Source organism: Chiloscyllium punctatum, chromosome 24, assembly GCF_047496795.1.
Source record: "Chiloscyllium punctatum isolate Juve2018m chromosome 24, sChiPun1.3, whole genome shotgun sequence".
In the NCBI taxonomy this organism is placed as follows: Eukaryota; Metazoa; Chordata; class Chondrichthyes; order Orectolobiformes; family Hemiscylliidae; genus Chiloscyllium; species Chiloscyllium punctatum.
The window spans coordinates 53,635,558-53,654,778 of record NC_092762.1 but is presented as its reverse complement, the minus strand read 5'-3'; the positions used below and the strand labels follow the sequence as shown (position 1 = coordinate 53,654,778).

The 19,221-nt window shown below is 39.8% G+C and overlaps 1 protein-coding gene across 2 annotated transcripts; it reads left to right on the top strand.

Annotated features, from left to right (window-relative positions):
- Nucleotides 1–261: 261 nt before the first annotated feature.
- On the top strand, nucleotides 262–18,217 carry LOC140494543 (procathepsin L-like). 2 transcript variants are annotated; one of them, XM_072593821.1, is made up of 8 exons: nucleotides 262–327; nucleotides 1,080–1,248; nucleotides 2,666–2,779; nucleotides 10,552–10,731; nucleotides 13,193–13,414; nucleotides 14,487–14,655; nucleotides 15,958–16,063; nucleotides 17,844–18,217. In XM_072593821.1, exons 2-8 carry the CDS (start codon nucleotides 1,111–1,113, stop codon nucleotides 17,938–17,940), a joined length of 1,026 nt encoding a protein of 341 aa, XP_072449922.1. In that variant the 5' UTR covers nucleotides 262–327; nucleotides 1,080–1,110; the 3' UTR covers nucleotides 17,941–18,217. The 2 variants fall into 2 exon arrangements, with proteins under 2 accessions (XP_072449922.1, XP_072449923.1); XM_072593822.1 differs by lacking the exon at nucleotides 10,552–10,731.
- Nucleotides 18,218–19,221: the final 1,004 nt, after the last annotated feature.

Below are 19,221 nucleotides of genomic sequence, written 5' to 3'. Positions count from 1 at the left end.
AAATCTCATTTCCCACAAAGAAATCAATAATCTGCCTCATGAAAATAAGATTCACAACATTTCATTACCTTTTCAGACTCTATTATTAAGATCATGTGGTGCATTGCCTGAGGTTTGTGTAACTGATGGTTGGAACTAACAGGTGGACAAATATTTTAGATCAAAAGGGATAAAGATAATACTAGGTCTTCAGGGCCTTGAACTAATTGGTGAAATTAGTTCACTTTGCAACTTCTAAGAATATATAAACCCCAGTTCAAACTCCAGTACAGTACAACTTGGTCCCAAGTAGTTCATATTGTTAAACAACGGAGGTGACCTTGTGAGGTGAGTAAAATATATTTCTTCTAGTATAATAAATGGCCTGATGCTAATGTGTAATTAATAAATTGAATCAGCTATTGTGTAATTTAATAGTATAGCATTTCAAAGAGAGTTCAGCAGAATGTCTTGGCAGAACAACATTATTGTAATTACATTCCATGTAGGGAAGGAAATTAGATTGAAAACTCTGAAACATTGGAACTTAATGTAATTCAGATGGGTTAACACTTCTAGATGCCGAGTAGACAGAGGAAAGTCACAGTATTTTTTAAAATGAGTGTCTTATCAGGATACATTCAGTGAGAATCAGAGATTCCTGTGATCAGTATATTACATGTATTAATGAGTCAAAGCAGAAGCCAAATCCGGCTGTGTCACCCATGTCTACCTTCAGATTCCACACCAGCCAGGAAACTTTACAATGTCTGCCAACGAATGCAGGAATTGAACACTATCAGGAATGCCCCCCCAACACCCCCTACGTCTGAATGAAGACTAGTTGGCAAATTTTCTTTTAACGATTATAATTGAAATTATTTAAGGCTAAATCAAACACCTTTCTTCTGCTCTGTTATTTTTATTTTGTAGGCATGCAGTAGTTAGTCTGCTCTCAGCTCTTCTAACTTTAGAAAATGTACACGGTGAGGTATCCATTCACCCTGTACTTGTGCCGATCATCTCAATAATTAGGGTAGGACTGTGGGATTGTGAACTTGCATTATCTCTCCATGTCTTTCTCATTGTATTGCCCACAGCTTTTCACTGAAGACACTAGCCCAGTGACGTATGCAATACTTCGTCATGATATTTTCCCTCTTTATGGTGTGGACCCTAACTGTTATACCCATGGCCTTGTCAAACCCAATTGTGGATGAGCAATGGAAAACTTGGAAGCTGGCATATGGAAAAAGCTACCTTAGTGTGGTAAGAAATCTGGGCTGATGCCCAAGCAGAGGATTGTGAGACCATGACATCGTTTTGAAGAAGTCAGCTTGAACTCTAATCCCCACCTGTTTGTTAATGCTGTTTAGTCAGAACCAAAAAGCAAAGTTTCCACAAAATGTCCTTCTGTGGTGATTCAGATACTTAATACCAGCCAATAACTTGGCAACTATTGGACATTTCTTCCAAATTTGTAAAACGTGAATAATGACATGTTTCTCTAATTTCCTCCAAGGAAATATTGGGATGGTCAAACCAGTTAGCTTTAGTTCCATATTGAAAAGCCTGTTCTCTAGTTACCAACAGCATCACCTTCTGAACTGTGTGAGGCTGAACTGGAGTGCTTGTACCTGTGGAGAAATATCCACTGGATCAGCTTCTGATCATATATCTCATCATGATTTCAGTCAGAAAAATGCTACCTTCTTTACCCCTTTGACCTGACTTGTGTCCCAGTATCATTGAATGCTTCTCACTGTCAAAGATTATTCACAACACTCCTGTGTTGCACCTTGTGATAATATGTATTGTTAAAATGACCATATGAACACAAGTCGTTGCTTGTGGTATTGGTGAGAAGCAGTAATTATGATATAACAAATTAGGCTGCCTTTCCACTTTTTAAAAAAACTATATTTGGATTTTACCAGGTAGGTTGAGGAAAGTGGAAGTGCAATCTACAGCAGAGTGGCAGGAATGGGGATTTTGGAAACACCCTTGTTTTATGTCTGTAGCTTAAAGATAAAGAGAACTCAGTTGGGTGTGTGGTAAGCTCTCACTCCACTAGAGTGCATTCGTGGTGCCTATTATCCAACTCATAGAACCCCTACAGTGTGGAAACAGACCATTTGGCCCATCAAGCCCAAACTGACCCTCTGAAGAGCATCTCACCCCCGCCCTATGACACCTGCATTTAGCATGGCCATGCCAACTCATCTGCCTTCTTTTGGACTGTGGGAAAAAAAACAGAGCATCTGGAGGAAACTCATGCAAACACAGGAAGGATGTACAAAATCCCCATAGACAGTTGCCTGAGACTAGAATCAAACTAGAAGCAGCAGTACTAGCCACCGTGCCACCCTAACTCTTTTGACTTCTTTGCTCATAACGTAAATCTTAGATTGAAATGAGCCAGGCCCGTTGTCTTGCTGCCCTGTGTGCTTTATGTAATCTTTTTCCAAAATCATGGCCTAAACCTTATTTGGTTTCCCCTTCTTTGTGCCTGATAGTTTTGATGCTAGTATTTTCTACTGTAGCTGACAGTAACTACTGTCATCTCCTACTCGAACATTCAACTGCCTTCACTCGTTTGAAGAAACACTTCATTTGTAACTTCACTAATTTCATTGGGCAATTGATGCTATGACCATTATATTGCAGTAACTCAATATTTTTGTAGGAGGAAGATCTAGTCAGGAGAGAAGTTTGGCTGGAAAACTTGGAGGCGATCGCAGCGCACAATGCTCGAGAAAATTCCACGTATGAAATGGCCATGAATGAATTTGGAGACTTGGTGAGTGATAGCAATGATAGAGTGCCATACTTGCTTCTTTGGCACTGTGAGTGATGGAGAATCACTTGAGCGCAATTAAGTGAACCTGTTTTCCTGGGACAAAAATATATCAGCTGGAAACGTTGCTACCTCCATTGGGCCAGCTGTTGTCTTCAACTCTAACTTACTTTGAGCAAAACATTGCTATGATTCCAGTATCACTACATACAGGTTCAGTAAGTAAGCCCATCAGAATAACAAAGACTAGGTAATGAATATGGTCTCGTTAGCAATGTTCATATTCTGAGAGTAAAGTCATAGAGTCATATAACATGGAAACAGACCATTTAGATTAACCAGTCCATGCCAAACATCCCAAACTAAACTAGTCCCACCAGTTTGCTCCTGGCTCATATCCCTCAATGTTGTAATTGTAACCAGATCCACCACTTCCTCAGGAAGTTCATTCCACATACAAATCATTCATCGTGTAAAACCTTTGCCCTTCTTGTTTTCTAAAATGTCTCTCCTTTCAACTTAAAAATGTGCTCCCTAGTCTTGAAATCACCCATCCTAGGGAAAAGACACCTATTAACCCTTTCTATATCTCACATGATTTTATAAACTTGTATTAGGACTCCCCTGAACCTTCTACGCTCCAGTGAAAAAATTCCCAGCCTATCCAACATTTCTTTATAACCCAAACCTTCCATACCTGGCAACATCCTGGTAAATCTCTTCTGAAACATCTCCAGCTTAATAGTATCCTCCTATAACTGGGAGACCAGAAATGAATGCAGTATTCCAGAAGAGGCCTCACCAATGTCCTGCATAACCAAATTGAACTTTAACCTAATTCCTTTATTTTCTTTATTTAAAAATGACTTTAATGTTAGCTATTATTTTGTGCCTTTATTTTTCCAGTTTATGTTAAGAAGGAATTTAATCTTAACTATTATTTTTTTTTTTAAAATTCTACTTATTCTGTGAAGTAACGGGAAGGTAGTGAGTGTTGTGCCCTTATACAAGATAGGCTGCAAAGAAAAACCTGGGAACTCTAGACCAGTAAGCTTAACATCTGTGGTTTGTAGGTTACTTGAGAAGATTCTGAGGGAATACATGCATTCAGGAGGGTTTGACTAGGAGTAGTCAGCATGGCTTTGTGCATGGGAGATCATGCCTCACAAATTTGTTAGAGTTCTTTGATGAAGTGACCAGGAAGGTTGATGAGGGCAGGGTGGTAGATGTAGTCTATATGAATTTTGATAAGGTTCCACATGGTAGGCTGCTGTGGAAAGTTAGATTGCATGGAATCCAGGGGGAGCTGGCAAATTGAATACACAATTGGCTTGATGGTAGGAAGCAGAGGGTAATAGTGGAAGGACGCTTTTGGACTGGAGGCTGGTGACTAGTGGTGTACCTCAGGGGTGGGTGCTGGGCCCATTTGCATTTGTTATCGATATCAATGATTTGGATGAGAATGTACAAGGCATTATTAGCATGTTTGCAGATGACACTGAAATAAGCGGAATTGTGGACAGTGGGGAAGGTTATCAGAAATTGCAGCAGGACCTTGATCAGCTGGGGAAGTGAGCTGAGAAATTGCAAATGGAGTTTAATATAGATAAGTGTGAGGTCTTGCATTTTGGAAAGTCAAATCAAAATAGGAGTTTCATGTTGTATGGTAGGCCCTTAAGGAGTGTAGTGGAACAGAGGGACCTTGGAGTTCAGGTACATGGTTCTCTGAAAGTGGAGTCACAGGGAGACAGGGCAGGGAAGAAGGCTTTTGGCACACTGGCCTTCATCAGACAGAGCATTGAGTATAGAAGTTGGGAAGTTATATTGTAGTTGTACAGGATATTGGTAAGGCTGTACTTGAAGTGCTCAGTTTTGATCGCTGTAGGAGGGATGCTATTAAACTGGAAAGAATGCAGTAGAATTTTACAAGGATGTTGCCAGGACTCAAGGGTCTAGGTTATAGGGAGAGCTAGGATATTTTTCTTTACAGTGTGGGAGACTGAGGGGTGAATCTTATAGAAGTGTGTAAGATCATGAGAGGCATGGATAGGGTGAATGCACTCAGTTTTTTTTCCAGGGTTGAAGAATCGAGGACAAGAGGGCATCAGTTTAAATTTAAAAGTGAAAGAATGAAAGGGAACCTGAGGGGTAACTTTTTTATGCAGAGGATGATACGTATGTGGAATGAGCTGACAGCAAAAGTGGTTGAAGTGTGTACATTCACAACATTTAAAAGGCATTTGGACAAATACATGGATAGGAAAAGATTAGAAGGATATGTCCAAGTGCAGGGAAATGGGGTTAGCGTGGATGGGCATTTTGGTCGGTATGGACCAGTTTGGACCAAAGGGCCTGTCTCTGTGCTGCAGGCCTCTATGACTCTAATGCTTAACTTTTTAACTCTCATTTCTCTTACTACTTTGTACCTGAGTTTTTTATACCTTGGTACCTTTGTACCTAAGATGTAGCTGTGATTGACAACATTATACACTTTTCACTGTATTCCTGTGCTGCTGTGCTTGAGTGCACGTGATAATAAAATGTGAATGTAAATCTAAATCAAAATCACAATCTCAATCTAAAATAAAGTTTGGAGAAGGGAAATGGGAATATGGAAGAATCAGAAAACGCTTTGTAGACTATTTGGCAAGTTTGAAAATGTAATATATCTCAATTAGCCACCCTTTCAATCATCTATCTAATTGTCTTTTACAAATTGCTGCATTCATTTCTCTACTGACTTAATGGGCAATCTACACCATACATTAATCCCCTCTGTGCGAAATAAATTAAACTGTTTTTGACTTTCTATATAAGTCCAGGTCTTTTGGTTCTGCAATCTGTGACAATTTCAAGTATGATTGGTTTCAATTTATCTTTCTTTAGGATTTTAAGTCTTTAAATAATATCCTCAATGGTACTTCTGTCCTCCACATAACTTGCTCACTTCTTTGCTACAGAATGTATTAGCTAGATAGATAGAGAACTGGCTGGGCAGCAGGAGACAGAGAGTTGTTGTAGACAGGAGTTTCTCAAAATGGAGATCCGTGCTGGGATCACTGTTGTTTGTGATATACATAAATGATCTGGAGGATGGCATAGGTGGTTTGATTAGCAAATTTTCAGAGGATACTAAGATTGGTGGAGCAGCAGATAGTGAAGGGGGCTGTCAGAGAATGCAGCAGAATATAGATAGACAGGAGAGTTGGGCAGAGAAATGGCAGCTGGAATTCAATATGGGCAAATGTAAGGTGATACATTTTGGACAATCCAATTCTAGAGTGAACTATATGGTGAATGGAAAAGTCCTGTGGAAAATTGATGGACAGAGAGATCTGGGTGTTCAGGTCCATTGTAACCTGAAGGTGGTCAATAGTGTGGTCAAGAAGGCATATGGCATGCTTTCCTTCATCAGACGGGATATTGAGTACAAGAGTTGGCAGGCCATGTTACAGTTGTATAATACTTTGGTTCGGCCACATTTGGAATACTGCATACAGTTCTTGCCACCACATTACCAAAAGGATGTGGATGCTTTGGAGAGGGTGCAGCGGAGGTTCACCAGGATGTTGCCGGATATGGCGGGCATTAGCTATGAAGAGAGGTTGAGTGGATTTGGATTATTTTCATTAGAGAGATGGAATTGAGAGGGGACCTGATTGACATCTACAAAATCATGAGAGGTATAGACAAGGTGGATGACAAGAAGATTTTTCCCAGAGTGGGGGACTCAATTACTGGAAATCACGAGTTCAAGATGAGAGGTAAAAGTTTAAGGGAGTATGTGTGGAAAGCTTTTTATGCAGAGGGTGGTGGATGTCTGGAATACATTGCCAACGGAGGTGGTAGAGGCAGGCACTATAGCATCATTTAAGATGTTTCTAGACTGATACATGAATGGGCAGGGAGCTGACAGATATAGATCGTTGGAAACTAGGCAACAGGTTTAGATGGAGGATCTGGATTGACACAGGCTTGGAAGGCCGAAGGGCCTGTTCCTGTGCTGTAATTTTCTTTGTTCTTTGTTCTGAGAGCTTTAACATTTGAATGTACTGAATTGTTTGTCTTCCACTTTCTGCAGTTTTCAATGCCTTGTTTCTCTTACTGCAATATTGCACCCAGAATTGTATATCTCAACATACCTCCATTTATAACCAATGGATTTTCAATTTAGCTAATTGCCAATTCACCTCAGTAGCTTGTCTTGTATTATAATTTTTATTTTGTGTGGCCTGCTATCAAAAATCTTGCTAAGCACCAAAAATAGTTCACTTTCACTGAATGTATATTCACTTCCATTAAAATCTCCACAAATTTTAATAATCAAGAATGTTGTGCCATGAATTGTCCACTCGCTCCTTCATCACTATGATACAGTTCTTTCATGATCTCCTCAGTCAGTATGTCATTTAATACTTTATATAAAACAGATATTATATTCTCGGGCTTTTAATTTTTGGGTTTCCCCTATATGCTTTTTGGAAAAATAAATATTCTGCCAACAATGTTCAAGATCCTCAGGAAGCACTTGCGTTTCTTTATTTAAATAAAAAAGAGCTCGTTTTTGGCATTCATCCATCAGGCACCCCATCTATTCCATTAACACTTTCAGCTTTTTGATCACTACCTTATCAAATACTTCCTTTTATTTTTAAACTGAGAAAGAAACAGTTTGTAATATTTTCCACTCCTTGGTCATTTGATATTGTGCCATGATGAGACTTTTTATGGTACATTTCAGTGGCTTTAATGTTACTTATCTCATCTTTCTGCTTCAAATAGTGGATTTGTTTTTGCAATAGTTCCTGCTATCCAAATCCTATTTCCTATTTCAGCCCTTCTGAACAGTTTCCCTGTTGCCATTATCTTGTTTTTAACTATGACTCATGTTGTCCAGCAGAACTTTACTTTTCTTTATATGACTCATGTTGTCCAGCAGAACTTTACTTTTCTTTCATGGGATGTAGAAGTCACCAACATGGCCAGCATTTGACATTCATTCTTAATTGCCTTTAATAACAGCTCATATTTTGCCCATGATCTATGGTTTGATGCCATGAGTCTTGTGGCTCTGTGTATTAAGTGCTGACCTTGTCTTCTCTAGTAGCTTGGAACCTTTAACTGTCTCCCCTTACATATGAATGACTGTTGTCTGATTTGAGGTTTCTGCAAAGTTTTATTGACGCCATTGTGGATAATACTGTTCTCTGTAAGCACATTTCACATTAGCACAGACTATTCCATCCCTTCTTCGCAGTCTCTTGCACATGACTGCTAACATCACTGTTAGATCTTGATATACATCGTTATTTTATATCCATTCTCATTTTACCCCAGTCTCCACATTTCCTAGACTCTGTCTTTCATCCACTTTTGCTTTTGATACTGGTCTTCCCTGTGCATGCTATTTGAACCATTTTCTGCTTCCATTGAATCTTACAGTCCAGCTCAGTTTCCTGATCCCACTTCTCACAATGCGTCTGTCTGAGGATAGGTGTTTCAACTGTATTCAGTTGACCTTCAGTCCTAAGCATAACCTTAAACTATACCAGAATACAGTCACTTTTGCCACAGCATTCTTCAGCTGTTGTAGGGCAAGGCTCACAATTCAGTACAACTCAGTAATCTTTTCGCAGTCTTTTTGTACCGCCCCACCCCAACACACAGACACATACACACACACAGACACACAGACACACACACACACACACACACACGGAAGTCTGTGTGAAGCTCAGATGAAGAGTCATCTAGACTTGAAACATTAGCTTGCCCTCTCTCCATGGATGCTGTCTGACCTACTGTGATGTCCAGCATTTGTTGTTTTCAGTACCGATTCCAGCATCTGCAGTAATTTGCTCCTACATGGAAGTCTGTTAGCTTGGCTGGCTGGTTTGCGATGAAGAGTGATGCCAATCATGTGGGTTAAATTCCCATTCTGACTAAAATGACCACTGAGGGCCTGCTTTCCTCACTTTGCTCCTTGCTTGAGACAGGGAGACCCTTAGGTTAACCTCACCACTAGTAATCTCTCTCTAATGGGAGAGCATCTCCATGGTCCTCTGCATCTATGGGGATGACCACATACATTCAAGCATCTGCATGTTGCTCCCATTAATTTGAGTTGCTAGTCCCATTAATCATTCTTAGTTTCAAAGATATTACCCCGTCAATCACTCCAGGAAGTCTATTCCATTTGTTTGGGTGATTACTTCCTCTTGCAGCTATTCTTACAAGTTCCTCCTTCTGATCCCATTATATAAAGTCCAAGATGCATACCCAGGACAATGACACTTGAGACTGCAACATCTTAATATTGTGTCAAGCACACATCCTGGATTCATGACTTACAAAGGCAATTTCACATGTAAAGTTCTGGGCTTGCCTCCACTGTTAGGTCAGCAAATGTGTTTTACTTGTTGTAACTATATTGGTGTTAACATTTTCATGGGGTGTGTGTGATGATGCAATGGAACAGCAGTTGTTATTTTTAAGTGCTGTTAACTTGGGTCAATAGCAAAGAGTGTCATTTAAACCTGGACAAACAAGTACCATTGTGTAGACTAATTGCGCCAACTATTTCTTGGTTAACATGCTTGTGACATCAATCCTTGTGTCTGCATTGTATTAAGTTTGTTTCAGCTAGCAACTGGTTTATTTTCTAGTTTTAAAAAATCCCACTAATTCCGGAAAAATAACATTTAGCTAAATTTAATATGGTCAAGTTACAAACTTTGTTCACAGCCCAATTACTTGTCTCTTTAGTATTGGTGCATTGTCAGATCAATGCTTTCATAATGAAGGATTGCCTATATTGTGATCTCCATTATGTTTGAAGATCCAATACAGCCTCTGATTATAGGAATTTGTTAGTTAACTGTCAATGAGTCAGAGAGTCATACAGCACAGAAACAGACCCTTCGGTCCAACCAGTCCATGCTGAACCCAACCCCAAACTAAACTAGTTCCACCCGCCTGCTCCTGGCTCATATCCCTCCAAACCTTTCCTATTCATGTATCCATCCAAATGTCTTTTAAATGTTGCAATTATACCTACATCCATCACTTCCTCAGGAAGCTCATTCCACACGTAAACCACCCTCTGTGTAAAATATTTACTTCTCATATCAATTAAATCTCTCTCCACTCAACTTAAAAATGTGCCCTCAGTCTTGAAATCCCCCATCCTAGGGGAAAGACAGCTACCATTAACTCTATCTATACCTCTCATTATTTTGTGAACTTCTATAAGGTCGCCTCTCAACCTCCTGTACTCCAATGAAAGTGTCCCAGCCTATCTAGCCTTTTTTTATAATTCAAACCTTCCATACCCAGCAACAGCCTGGTAAATCTCTTCTGAACTCTCTCCAGTTTGCTCACAATCATGGTTTCATTCTGAAAGCACTTGCAAAGATTCTTGATCTATTCCTAGAAATTGAAGTAAATTATCCATGACAATTATCCCATTTCTTTATATGCTTCTTTGGCTTCAAGTTTCTTGATCTAATCTCCTGCTCTGACCTGTTGATCTACAACAGACACCAGGAGTTTGCTTCTTTCTGCTCATGTCTCTTGTCTCCCTCTCCAAGGCTTCCACGTTTTGTGTAACAAGATGAACTTGAGAGCTCTATCACTATTATCGCCAAACTTGGATGCAAATTGCAAACATAATCGAGACACGTGGAATTGAAATTGTTTGTGAACAAATCAATTTTGACTTTTCATATTTTGCTGATATAGTGTCATTGGAGGTATCATGCAACTCTATCTTCCAGACACCAGCAGAGTTTGTACAGTTGTATACTGATGCAACAATGTATGAAATGGCAAATTACACAGATGAAGCATTCTCAGATATTGAACTAGGAGAACTGGAAGAAGTGAACAAAGTCAAGCATATTCCCAAAGTAGTGGACTGGCGTCAAATGGGCTATGTTAGAGATGTAAAGAACCAGGTACCTATTACCTTCTCATGCTGTCTGTTCACTCTGTGCAGGAAGGTTGTTGCTTGATTTTGATTTTGTTGAATGATGCTTCTTTAATATTTTAACTCTAAGGAATGCTCATGAATGAGCATTGCATACTTCAATATTTTTTACATTTTCAACCACCTTATGTTTGAGAAAATTTAGAGCAATATTAAATAGGCAGCAGGAGGAACAACTTATAGAGTTGGTGGTTTTTTTAACTGCCAGTAGGTGGAGGCATTAAGAACAGAAGCAAACAATTGGGGATAATGTGTCCGATTCAGACAGACAACATGGATGTACAGACAAATGCTAAAGGGGATTTGCAGTAAAGTGTTAGTGCCTGTAATTCTAGCCTAGAAAGTCCAGGTTAAAGTCTCACCTGCTGTGCAAATGTGTGCTACAACATGTCCAAACAGGTAGTTTACAAATAATTTTAGAGTCTTGCGGTGCACCGGTAGTACCTCACCTCAGGGCCAGTAGGTCCACATTTAAATCTCACCTACTTCAGAATTGGCATGACATATCTGAACAGGTTGATTAAAAATAATGTGATGCACAGAAACGTGTTGGTGCAATGACAGCGTCCTTACCTCAGGGTTAAAAGGTTTGGATTGAAGTCAGGATGGTCTTGGAGATGTGACACATCATGTTCAGACAGGTTGTTTAAAAAGATTTCCTTTCTGATAAACTCATTTTCATGTTCGATTTTTCATCTTTAACAAAAGCACATATATATTCAGGGTCCTGATCTAACACTTTGAGTGCCTGGCAGATTAGCGTCATACAGTCATACAGCACAGAAACAGACCCTTCAGTCCAACCAGTCCATGCCGACCATAATTCCAAACTAACTTAGTCCCACCTGCCTGCTCCTGGCCCATATCCCTCCAAACATTTCCTATTCTTGTACTTATCTAAATATCTTTTAAACGTTGTAACAAACACAAACCACTCTGCGTAAAAATAAATTGCCCCTCTATCTTTTTCAAATCTTTCTCCTCTCACCTTAAAAATATGCTCCAGGGTCCAGAGGGGAAATTAAAATGCACAAAACCAGCTTATAAATAGACTTCTAATGCTTACAAAGTCATGAAGTCACTTGCTTCAATACCATTGATAAGGTGTTTTTTTATGGATATTCTTATAGCGAGGTGAAGGGACTTATCAGAAGAAAGAATCAATTTATTTTAAAATAATTTTTAAAAAATTTAACCATTTTACTAATCAATCTGTTCAGAATTGCTATTACACACTTGTGGAACAGGTGGGATTTGAACCTGGATGCCCAAGGATAGGAACATTACTACTGTGCTACAAGAGGGCCCTAAATGGGGACAATGCCATGACTCCGATGCTGGCCTGCAGCATCAACATGCTTATTGAGGTAGCCCCTACTGAGAGGAAATCCTGTCCTTGAGAACTGCCAGCCAATCAGATTGCATAGAGCTGGAAATGGAAGGAGGCCCACCAAGGAGCATATTTTTGCTGGACAAGCTGAGTCTAGGGTTTCTTGGGTGGGGAATGACTGGGCACCAAGGGAGAAGGGCTAGAAGCTTGGGTTGCAAGGAGAGGGTCAGTGGTGGGTAGAGAAGGCAGTGGGCATATTTCATGTAAACTCCTTCTGTACTTCCTCCAACATATTTGCATTCATAGAATCCCTTGAGTGAAGATACAGGCCACTCAGCCCATTGAGTCTGCACTCACCTGCCGAAGAACATCCTCCCCAACCCTATACCCACACTTACCATGGCTAATCCACCTATCCTGCACACGCCCAGACATTATGGCCAATTTAGCATGGCCAATCCACATAAACGTGCACATCTTTGGACTGTGGGAAGAAGCCAGAGCACCCAGTGGAAACCCACACAGAACAGGAAGAACAAGCAAACTCCATACAATCACCCAGGATTGGTATCGAGCCTAGGTTCTTGGTGCTATGACGCAACAGTGTCACCCTTCCTAAAGTGTAGTGCCCAAAATTGTGCTCCAGTAGAGGTCTATGTTCAGTACATGTTCAGTAAAACTTGCCTGCTCATAGACCCTACTCCACTATTAACAAATCCTGAGGTTGTGTATGTTTTACTGCCAACTCTCACCAGCTGCTCATGATTATACCCCTTCCTCTTCCTCACTGCATACTCTAATTCATCAAGTTTTTGATTCTTAAGCTATGCTGCCATCTTGAAATGACATTGTGAGGGACTGAAATATGATGCTGTGCCATTTAGGCATCCAAAAGTGGAAGGGGTAAGGGCAGTGGTCGATCTCGAACTGAATATTTTGCATGAATACATTCCAGGCCTGTTCACATCTGTTGGCAATTACAGTCAAGGCAAAGGTCTGGTTAACTATTTGGATTCTCTTTCAATCAAAGTGAAGAGGATCATGAATAAACGTCTGTAAATGTTTTTCACATTTGGCGATTTATCTGCTCTGTCTGCAGGGTTCGTGTTTGTCCTGTTATGCGTTTGCTGCAGTTGGAGCTGTGGAAGGTCAGTTGGCCAAGCAAAAGAAACAGTATGTGGATCTGAGCACGCAAAACATCATTGACTGTTCCTCTGAATTTAAGAATTATGGGTGCAATGGAGGTTTACCATATCGTGCCTTTAAATACATGAAAAAATACGGCATTGAATCTGATCAATCGTACCCCTACCAAGCAAAGGTACATCTTCTGCCTGATATTCTCTCTATTTCATACAATATAACTTGACTGTCAATTATGAGTTCTGAAAGATATTCTGGTTTAAGGAACAATTTCATTTAACCTTTGCAAACACAGAAGTCACCTGGATCTGAGTATTTTCATGCGTAGTGGCAAGCAAATGTCATTTTGATTATTAGCAGAAAGAATGTCCTTCATTCAAGCGTATCATTGGACTAAATCTTTCCTTGTCCATGCTGCTGGTCTATCCCTATTTTTGAATTATATCACATTTGAATGATCCTTCCATCAAATATTTGTAAATCATCAACTGGGAAATGCTAACCCGTTGAAGACATCCATCAATCATGTTGAGTGCTAATTAATTGGGACCTCAATGCCAGTGTTATATTTGAGCTTGATACTTCCCTTATTCAATATCAATAGAAAACCATCTATTAGGGATTGTCAATAATGACCAGGGTTGGAAGCATTGACTAAATTTCTACTGGACATCTGCAGCACTTTCAAATACTATCCTAGCTGAGACTAATTAACTTAATGCAGAGTAGAAATTAGCCTGTCAGTGAAAAATAAAAGTCATGGCGATTTTGGTGGTGGGAAAGTCGCTCAGTTATTTGTGAGACACTGCTGGATAAGAGAAAAGAGAAATGAAGAAACAGAGATTAGCCTGTGGCTCTCTGTCATGCACCACAGAGATGTTCAATGAATAAGAATTTCAAACAATTCAGCAGTTTGGAGTCACGTCTGAATTGGAATGTGATTTCTGATTTTGGATGTAATGAGCTAATGGAAAGGTGGGTCTTAATGTGGTTTCTGAAGTTGGAGGAATGTAGCAAAGCAAAGAAATTTAGAAAGCGAAAGTAGAAGGGTTGGGTCCAGATGAATCTGCCAGTAAATGCTGGGTGAAAAGGGCACAGGGACATACCAGCACTGAGTGATGGAGGACATGTCAGAGGTATTGGAGGACAGTAATGCTGGGAGCTCATAGATGTGTGGGATTTTGTATGTGATATGATGTTGACATTTATTGTCTGCCAAGTTGCTGAACAGACTCTCATTTTAATTACAGCAAAATGATCAGTGCTCTTTCAGTAGCGCTAAAAGTGTCGTCACAATTAAAGGATTCCAAAGGTGTAAGAATATTGATGAGAAAAGCTTAGCTGCATTAGTGGCAGGTGTTGGACCAGTTTCTGTACTTGTTTATTCGTCACTTAATTCCTGGAGATTTTACAAGTCAGGTAAAGAAAATTCTAAAGTGGAATGAAGAACTGTTGATGCTGTAAATCTGAAACAAAAACAGAAATTACTGGAGGTCTGGCAGCATCTGTGGAGAGAAAACAGAGTTAATGTTACGAGCTCAGTCACCCTTCTTCAGATCTGAAGAGGAGCTGAAACATTAACTCTGTTTCTCTCTCCAAGATGCTATGAGACCTGCTGAGTTTCTCCAGCAATTTCTGTTTGCTTTGTTAAAGAAAATTCACCATGGTTCAGAATTAATCTCTCAATTTCACTGTGCAAGATGGGGAACAATGGGATATTACATCACCTTCAGGCACAATTTGCAGACACAACACCTTGTAATTGAATTCTTGAATATTTTCACTTTCATACGTCTGTCTTTTGAAGTAATTTTTTAAAAATTGAATTTTCTCTTTTGATCAGACTAGTCACCTTTTGTAAATGCTTTTTGTTTAATGGTTCTGGGACAAGTTGCTTGGTGAAAGATGCTATGAGAATGCAAAATCTTGTAGGTCTGCCTTTCAAGTCTTGCTTGAATTATAGTTCGAAATTGTTTTCATTTACAATGCTACTGGAGTGATTGGAACCAGGTGGTTGACTATAAAAAGTCATTGATTGGGATTGTTAACCTGGGCCAATCAGGAAAGCCCAGGCTGACTAAAAAAAAACCAGGGGAATCACTTCGTGGGTCTGCTCCTGGGCCTGGCCAACCTGGCCATAAATAGGTCCAGGCAGCGGGCCGTGGAGGGGGTCGTTAGGGCCGACTGCCTGCCCCTCTTCCGGGGTTACGTTAGAGCCCGGGTGTCCTTGGAGAAGGGGCATGCGGTGTTCACCTACACCCTCGAGCTGTTCAGGGAGAGGTGGGCACCGCAGGGAGTGGAGTGGAGTGGAGTGCTTTATTTCCCTCTCCAACTCTACTTTGATTTAACCCCTTCACTGTTTGATTAGGCAGCAATACCCTCTGAGAAGGGCACTGCTTGTCACTGACCACCCTGGTGTTTCCTTTCTTCCTGGTGGAGGAAATTGAATAAAGATTTGTACACCTGTTGTCTTTCATTATGTCTCACACCTTCAGTCACACACAACGTGAATGCTGGGAAAACCTATAAGCAGTATCGCAGTTAGGCGGTAGTGTGGGGATAAGGAGAAAAAAAGAAAAAAAAACAGATCTCTTTAGTTCAAGGGACTGACTCCAAGCTGGCTGGCTATAGCCAGTGTACGGTGCACATGTAAATAAAGGGTGACTTGGTGACAGATTACTGGCGTCTGTGCATTTGTTTCAGCTATCCTCCATTTTACAGGTATCTTTGATGATGCTGACTGCAATAATAAGAGAGTTGATCATGCCGTGGTCTTGATAGGATATGTGAATGTACCTTCAAGCAGCTACTGGATCATTAAAAACATGTAACTATATCTACAACTTAAGAATTTAAGAAAAGCAGGCAAGATGGAAATCTTTGTTACCCTATGAAGTATTGATACTGATGCTGGCACAGACATTATTTAATTATCAAATGGAAAAAGGAAGCATTAAGAAGCAAACACATAAACAGGACATCCTAAAGCATTTACGATTATGTAAGTGAAGCTAGTTATATCAAGATGTAATTGAATACAACACAATTCTTTCAAAATGATTCATTTACTTCCTGTCGCCACCTTATGGATAAATGTGAGATAGCTAAACCTGTCCCAATGGGTGTAATCTCTTTGATTATATAGCAGTCAAGTCAACTGCCTGGCACTTATAGTTTGTGAGAGTATAATAATTGTAAAAGCTTATTCCTTCAGCTGCAACCACTCTATCTCATTTTTGCCAAGTAGTAAGTGAAACCCCTGTTTCCCTGGCTACCTCAAGTTGATTTCTTAAAGATTAGAAACAAAGCTGATCTTTGATCCTTTCCCTTACACTGATTATGGAGAACTGCTCTGTCCCAGCTGTCAATCATTGTTTCCACCTTGCCTGAACATACTATCCCACTTCACAGGATCCAAAAGGCAGATGATGGCTGAGTAGTGTTACTGCTAGACTATTAATCCAGAGACACAGATAATATTCTAGGAAGCCAGGTTTAAATTTCACCGTGGCAGATGTTGGGATTTGAATTCAACAAAGTCTGGAATTAAAAGTCTAATGATGATCAAGAAACTGATTGCTCGGTGAAAATGCCATTGTAATCACTGATGTTAAGGAAGGAAACTGCAGTTCTTGCCTGGATTGATTTACATCTGAATCCAGATGAACAGCAGTGTGGTTGACTCTCAACAGTCTTCTGCGCAGTGGGAAATTAGCAATAAATGCTGGCCTAGTCACTGACACCCACATCCTGTGAATGAATTAATAAAGACATCTATTTTTCAGATCATCTGCTGTACACTTTGAAATTTATCCTTGCACGATAGTTACAAACTGCTATGCACTTCACATAATAACTCCTCATTGTCTCAAAAGTAACCTTTTGTGTAAGAGTATGCAAGGGACAGGGTGGCATAGTGGGAATCTTTCTAGACTAATAACCCAGGCCTCTGGGCTAATGGTCTTGGGGAATGGTCTCAAATCCCAGTATGGCAGCTGATAGACTTTTCATTCAATAATAAGTCTGGAAGGGAAGCTACTTTTGGAACTGGATGCCATCTCATGAGTCTTCAGGGGGCAGCATGGTGGCTCAGTGGTTAGCACCAAGGACCTGGGTTCAATTCCAGCCTTGGGTGACTGCCTGTGTGAAGTTAGCACATTCTCTCCATATTTGTGAGGGTTTCCTTTGGGTAATCTGGTTTCCTCCCACAGTCTAAAGATGTGCAGGTTATGTTGGGCATGGGCTATGCAGGGTTATAGAAATAGGGTTGGGTCTAGGTGGGATGTTCTTTGGAGGGTCAGTGTGAACTCAATGGGCTGAATGACCTGCTTCCATGTATAATGATTCTATATGTTGTCTCTCCCATTTCCTGCAATTATTCTAATAATTTGTCTCGATGGAATTGTAAATCTCCAGAAGCAAATTCTTTCTAAAATGAACCTAATGTCCTGCTGATAACACTACCAAAATTAAAACCAAAATGCATTCAATCCAAATGGAGAAATAAAAAATATTACAGAACCAAGCATACAAAAATCCTCACTGTCTGAATTTTGGATATGATTAGATTGGGTTTTGGATATTAACAAATATTTTTCCTTTTCTAGCTGGGGAACATCTTGGGGTGAGAAAGGATACATGCGCATCATTAAAGGCAAGAACATGTGTAGCATTAACTATTGTGCTTCTTTTCCCAAAATCTGAAGACTTTCAACCAATGCAACAAAAGTAAAATCATTCCTGGAGAAATTATTTTAGATAACATCATGTATTTAGCAACAATTTTGTGTGAATGATATTGTAATTGAGCTGTCTATTTCTTGACCAAACATGTAATTAAGATTATTTACTCCAGAGGGAGCCACATTTGCCTTCAATTGTATTTTGAAAATTTTGTTTGCAATGATTTGTGTTCACTTTTTGGTGTTGCTTTGTTTCTATGATACTTTTCATAATCAGCAAAATAAAAATTGAAATCATCTGACTTGTCTACTTTGATTGAGAGAATGGCATATGAAGGACTTGATTTCCCAGGACTGTAAAATTATAAGATGTAAAAAAAACTAAAGCCATGATTTTCAACTGCAAGCTGTGAATATGAAAACCTCAAAACAAAATAGATGAGTTATACAGGAATGATATAGGGTTCATTGTAACCTTACAGAAGAGAGAGACAGTCAAACTCTGGCTCATAAAAACACCAAAAGAGACTTTATTCAAACAATGGTACAGAAGAAACATTCATGCATCCATCAATCCTGGAGTCAGGGGACTGTCACTGTTGTAAGGAGTTGCGTTGGAAACATAATTAAAGACATCCAGGCTTGTCTTCTCTATATCCAAGTCTGTAAACAACACTGATAATAAATCATGCAGTTGATTATCATAGAAGTCCTATAGTGCAGAAAGAGGCCATTTGGCCCTTTGAGTCTGCACCAAACTTCCATAGACCATCCCAGCTTGATCCACCTCATGCCCATAAGCTCACATTTGCCATGGCTGGTCCACCTAACCCTGCACATCTTTGGACTGTGGAAGGAAACCAGAGCACCTGAAGGAATTCAATGCACACTCGGAGAGAACGTACAAACTCCACACAGACAATTACCCAAAAGCTGGAAATTGAATGCCTGTCCTTGATGCTGTGAGGCAATAACACCAACCACTGTGCCACCCTAATTGGGTTTCAGACAAATTCTAGTGTGGTTTATATTACGGGGGCTATAAGCTGCATGGGTTTATGTGGTGGAAATTTGTGCAAGTTTCAGACAAACCTGTATAGGAGTGTTGTGTAAAATTCTAGAGATATCACAAGAGGATTTGTACATGGAATGAATTTTGCCAATATCGGAACGAATTTGAGGTTGATCAGAAATCAGTACTTTGTGTATTTTTCTCATGTAATTCCTAGATTCAGAGTATCAAATTCAAAGGTGATGCTTGCTGTGACTTGGAGGTCGCACATAACCAAGGTTAATCATAATT

Excerpts from the sequence above, each read along its gene's own strand:
- LOC140494543 (XM_072593821.1), top strand. The coding sequence starts at position 1,111 with ATGCAATACTTCGTCATGATATTTTCCCTCTTTATGGTGTGGACCCTA. Across the intron at positions 10,732-13,192 it reads TTAGAGATGTAAAGAACCAG|GGTTCGTGTTTGTCCTGTTA; the intron begins GTACCTATTACC and ends CTCTGTCTGCAG. Across the intron at positions 13,415-14,486 it reads CGTACCCCTACCAAGCAAAG|CAAAATGATCAGTGCTCTTT; the intron begins GTACATCTTCTG and ends TTTTAATTACAG.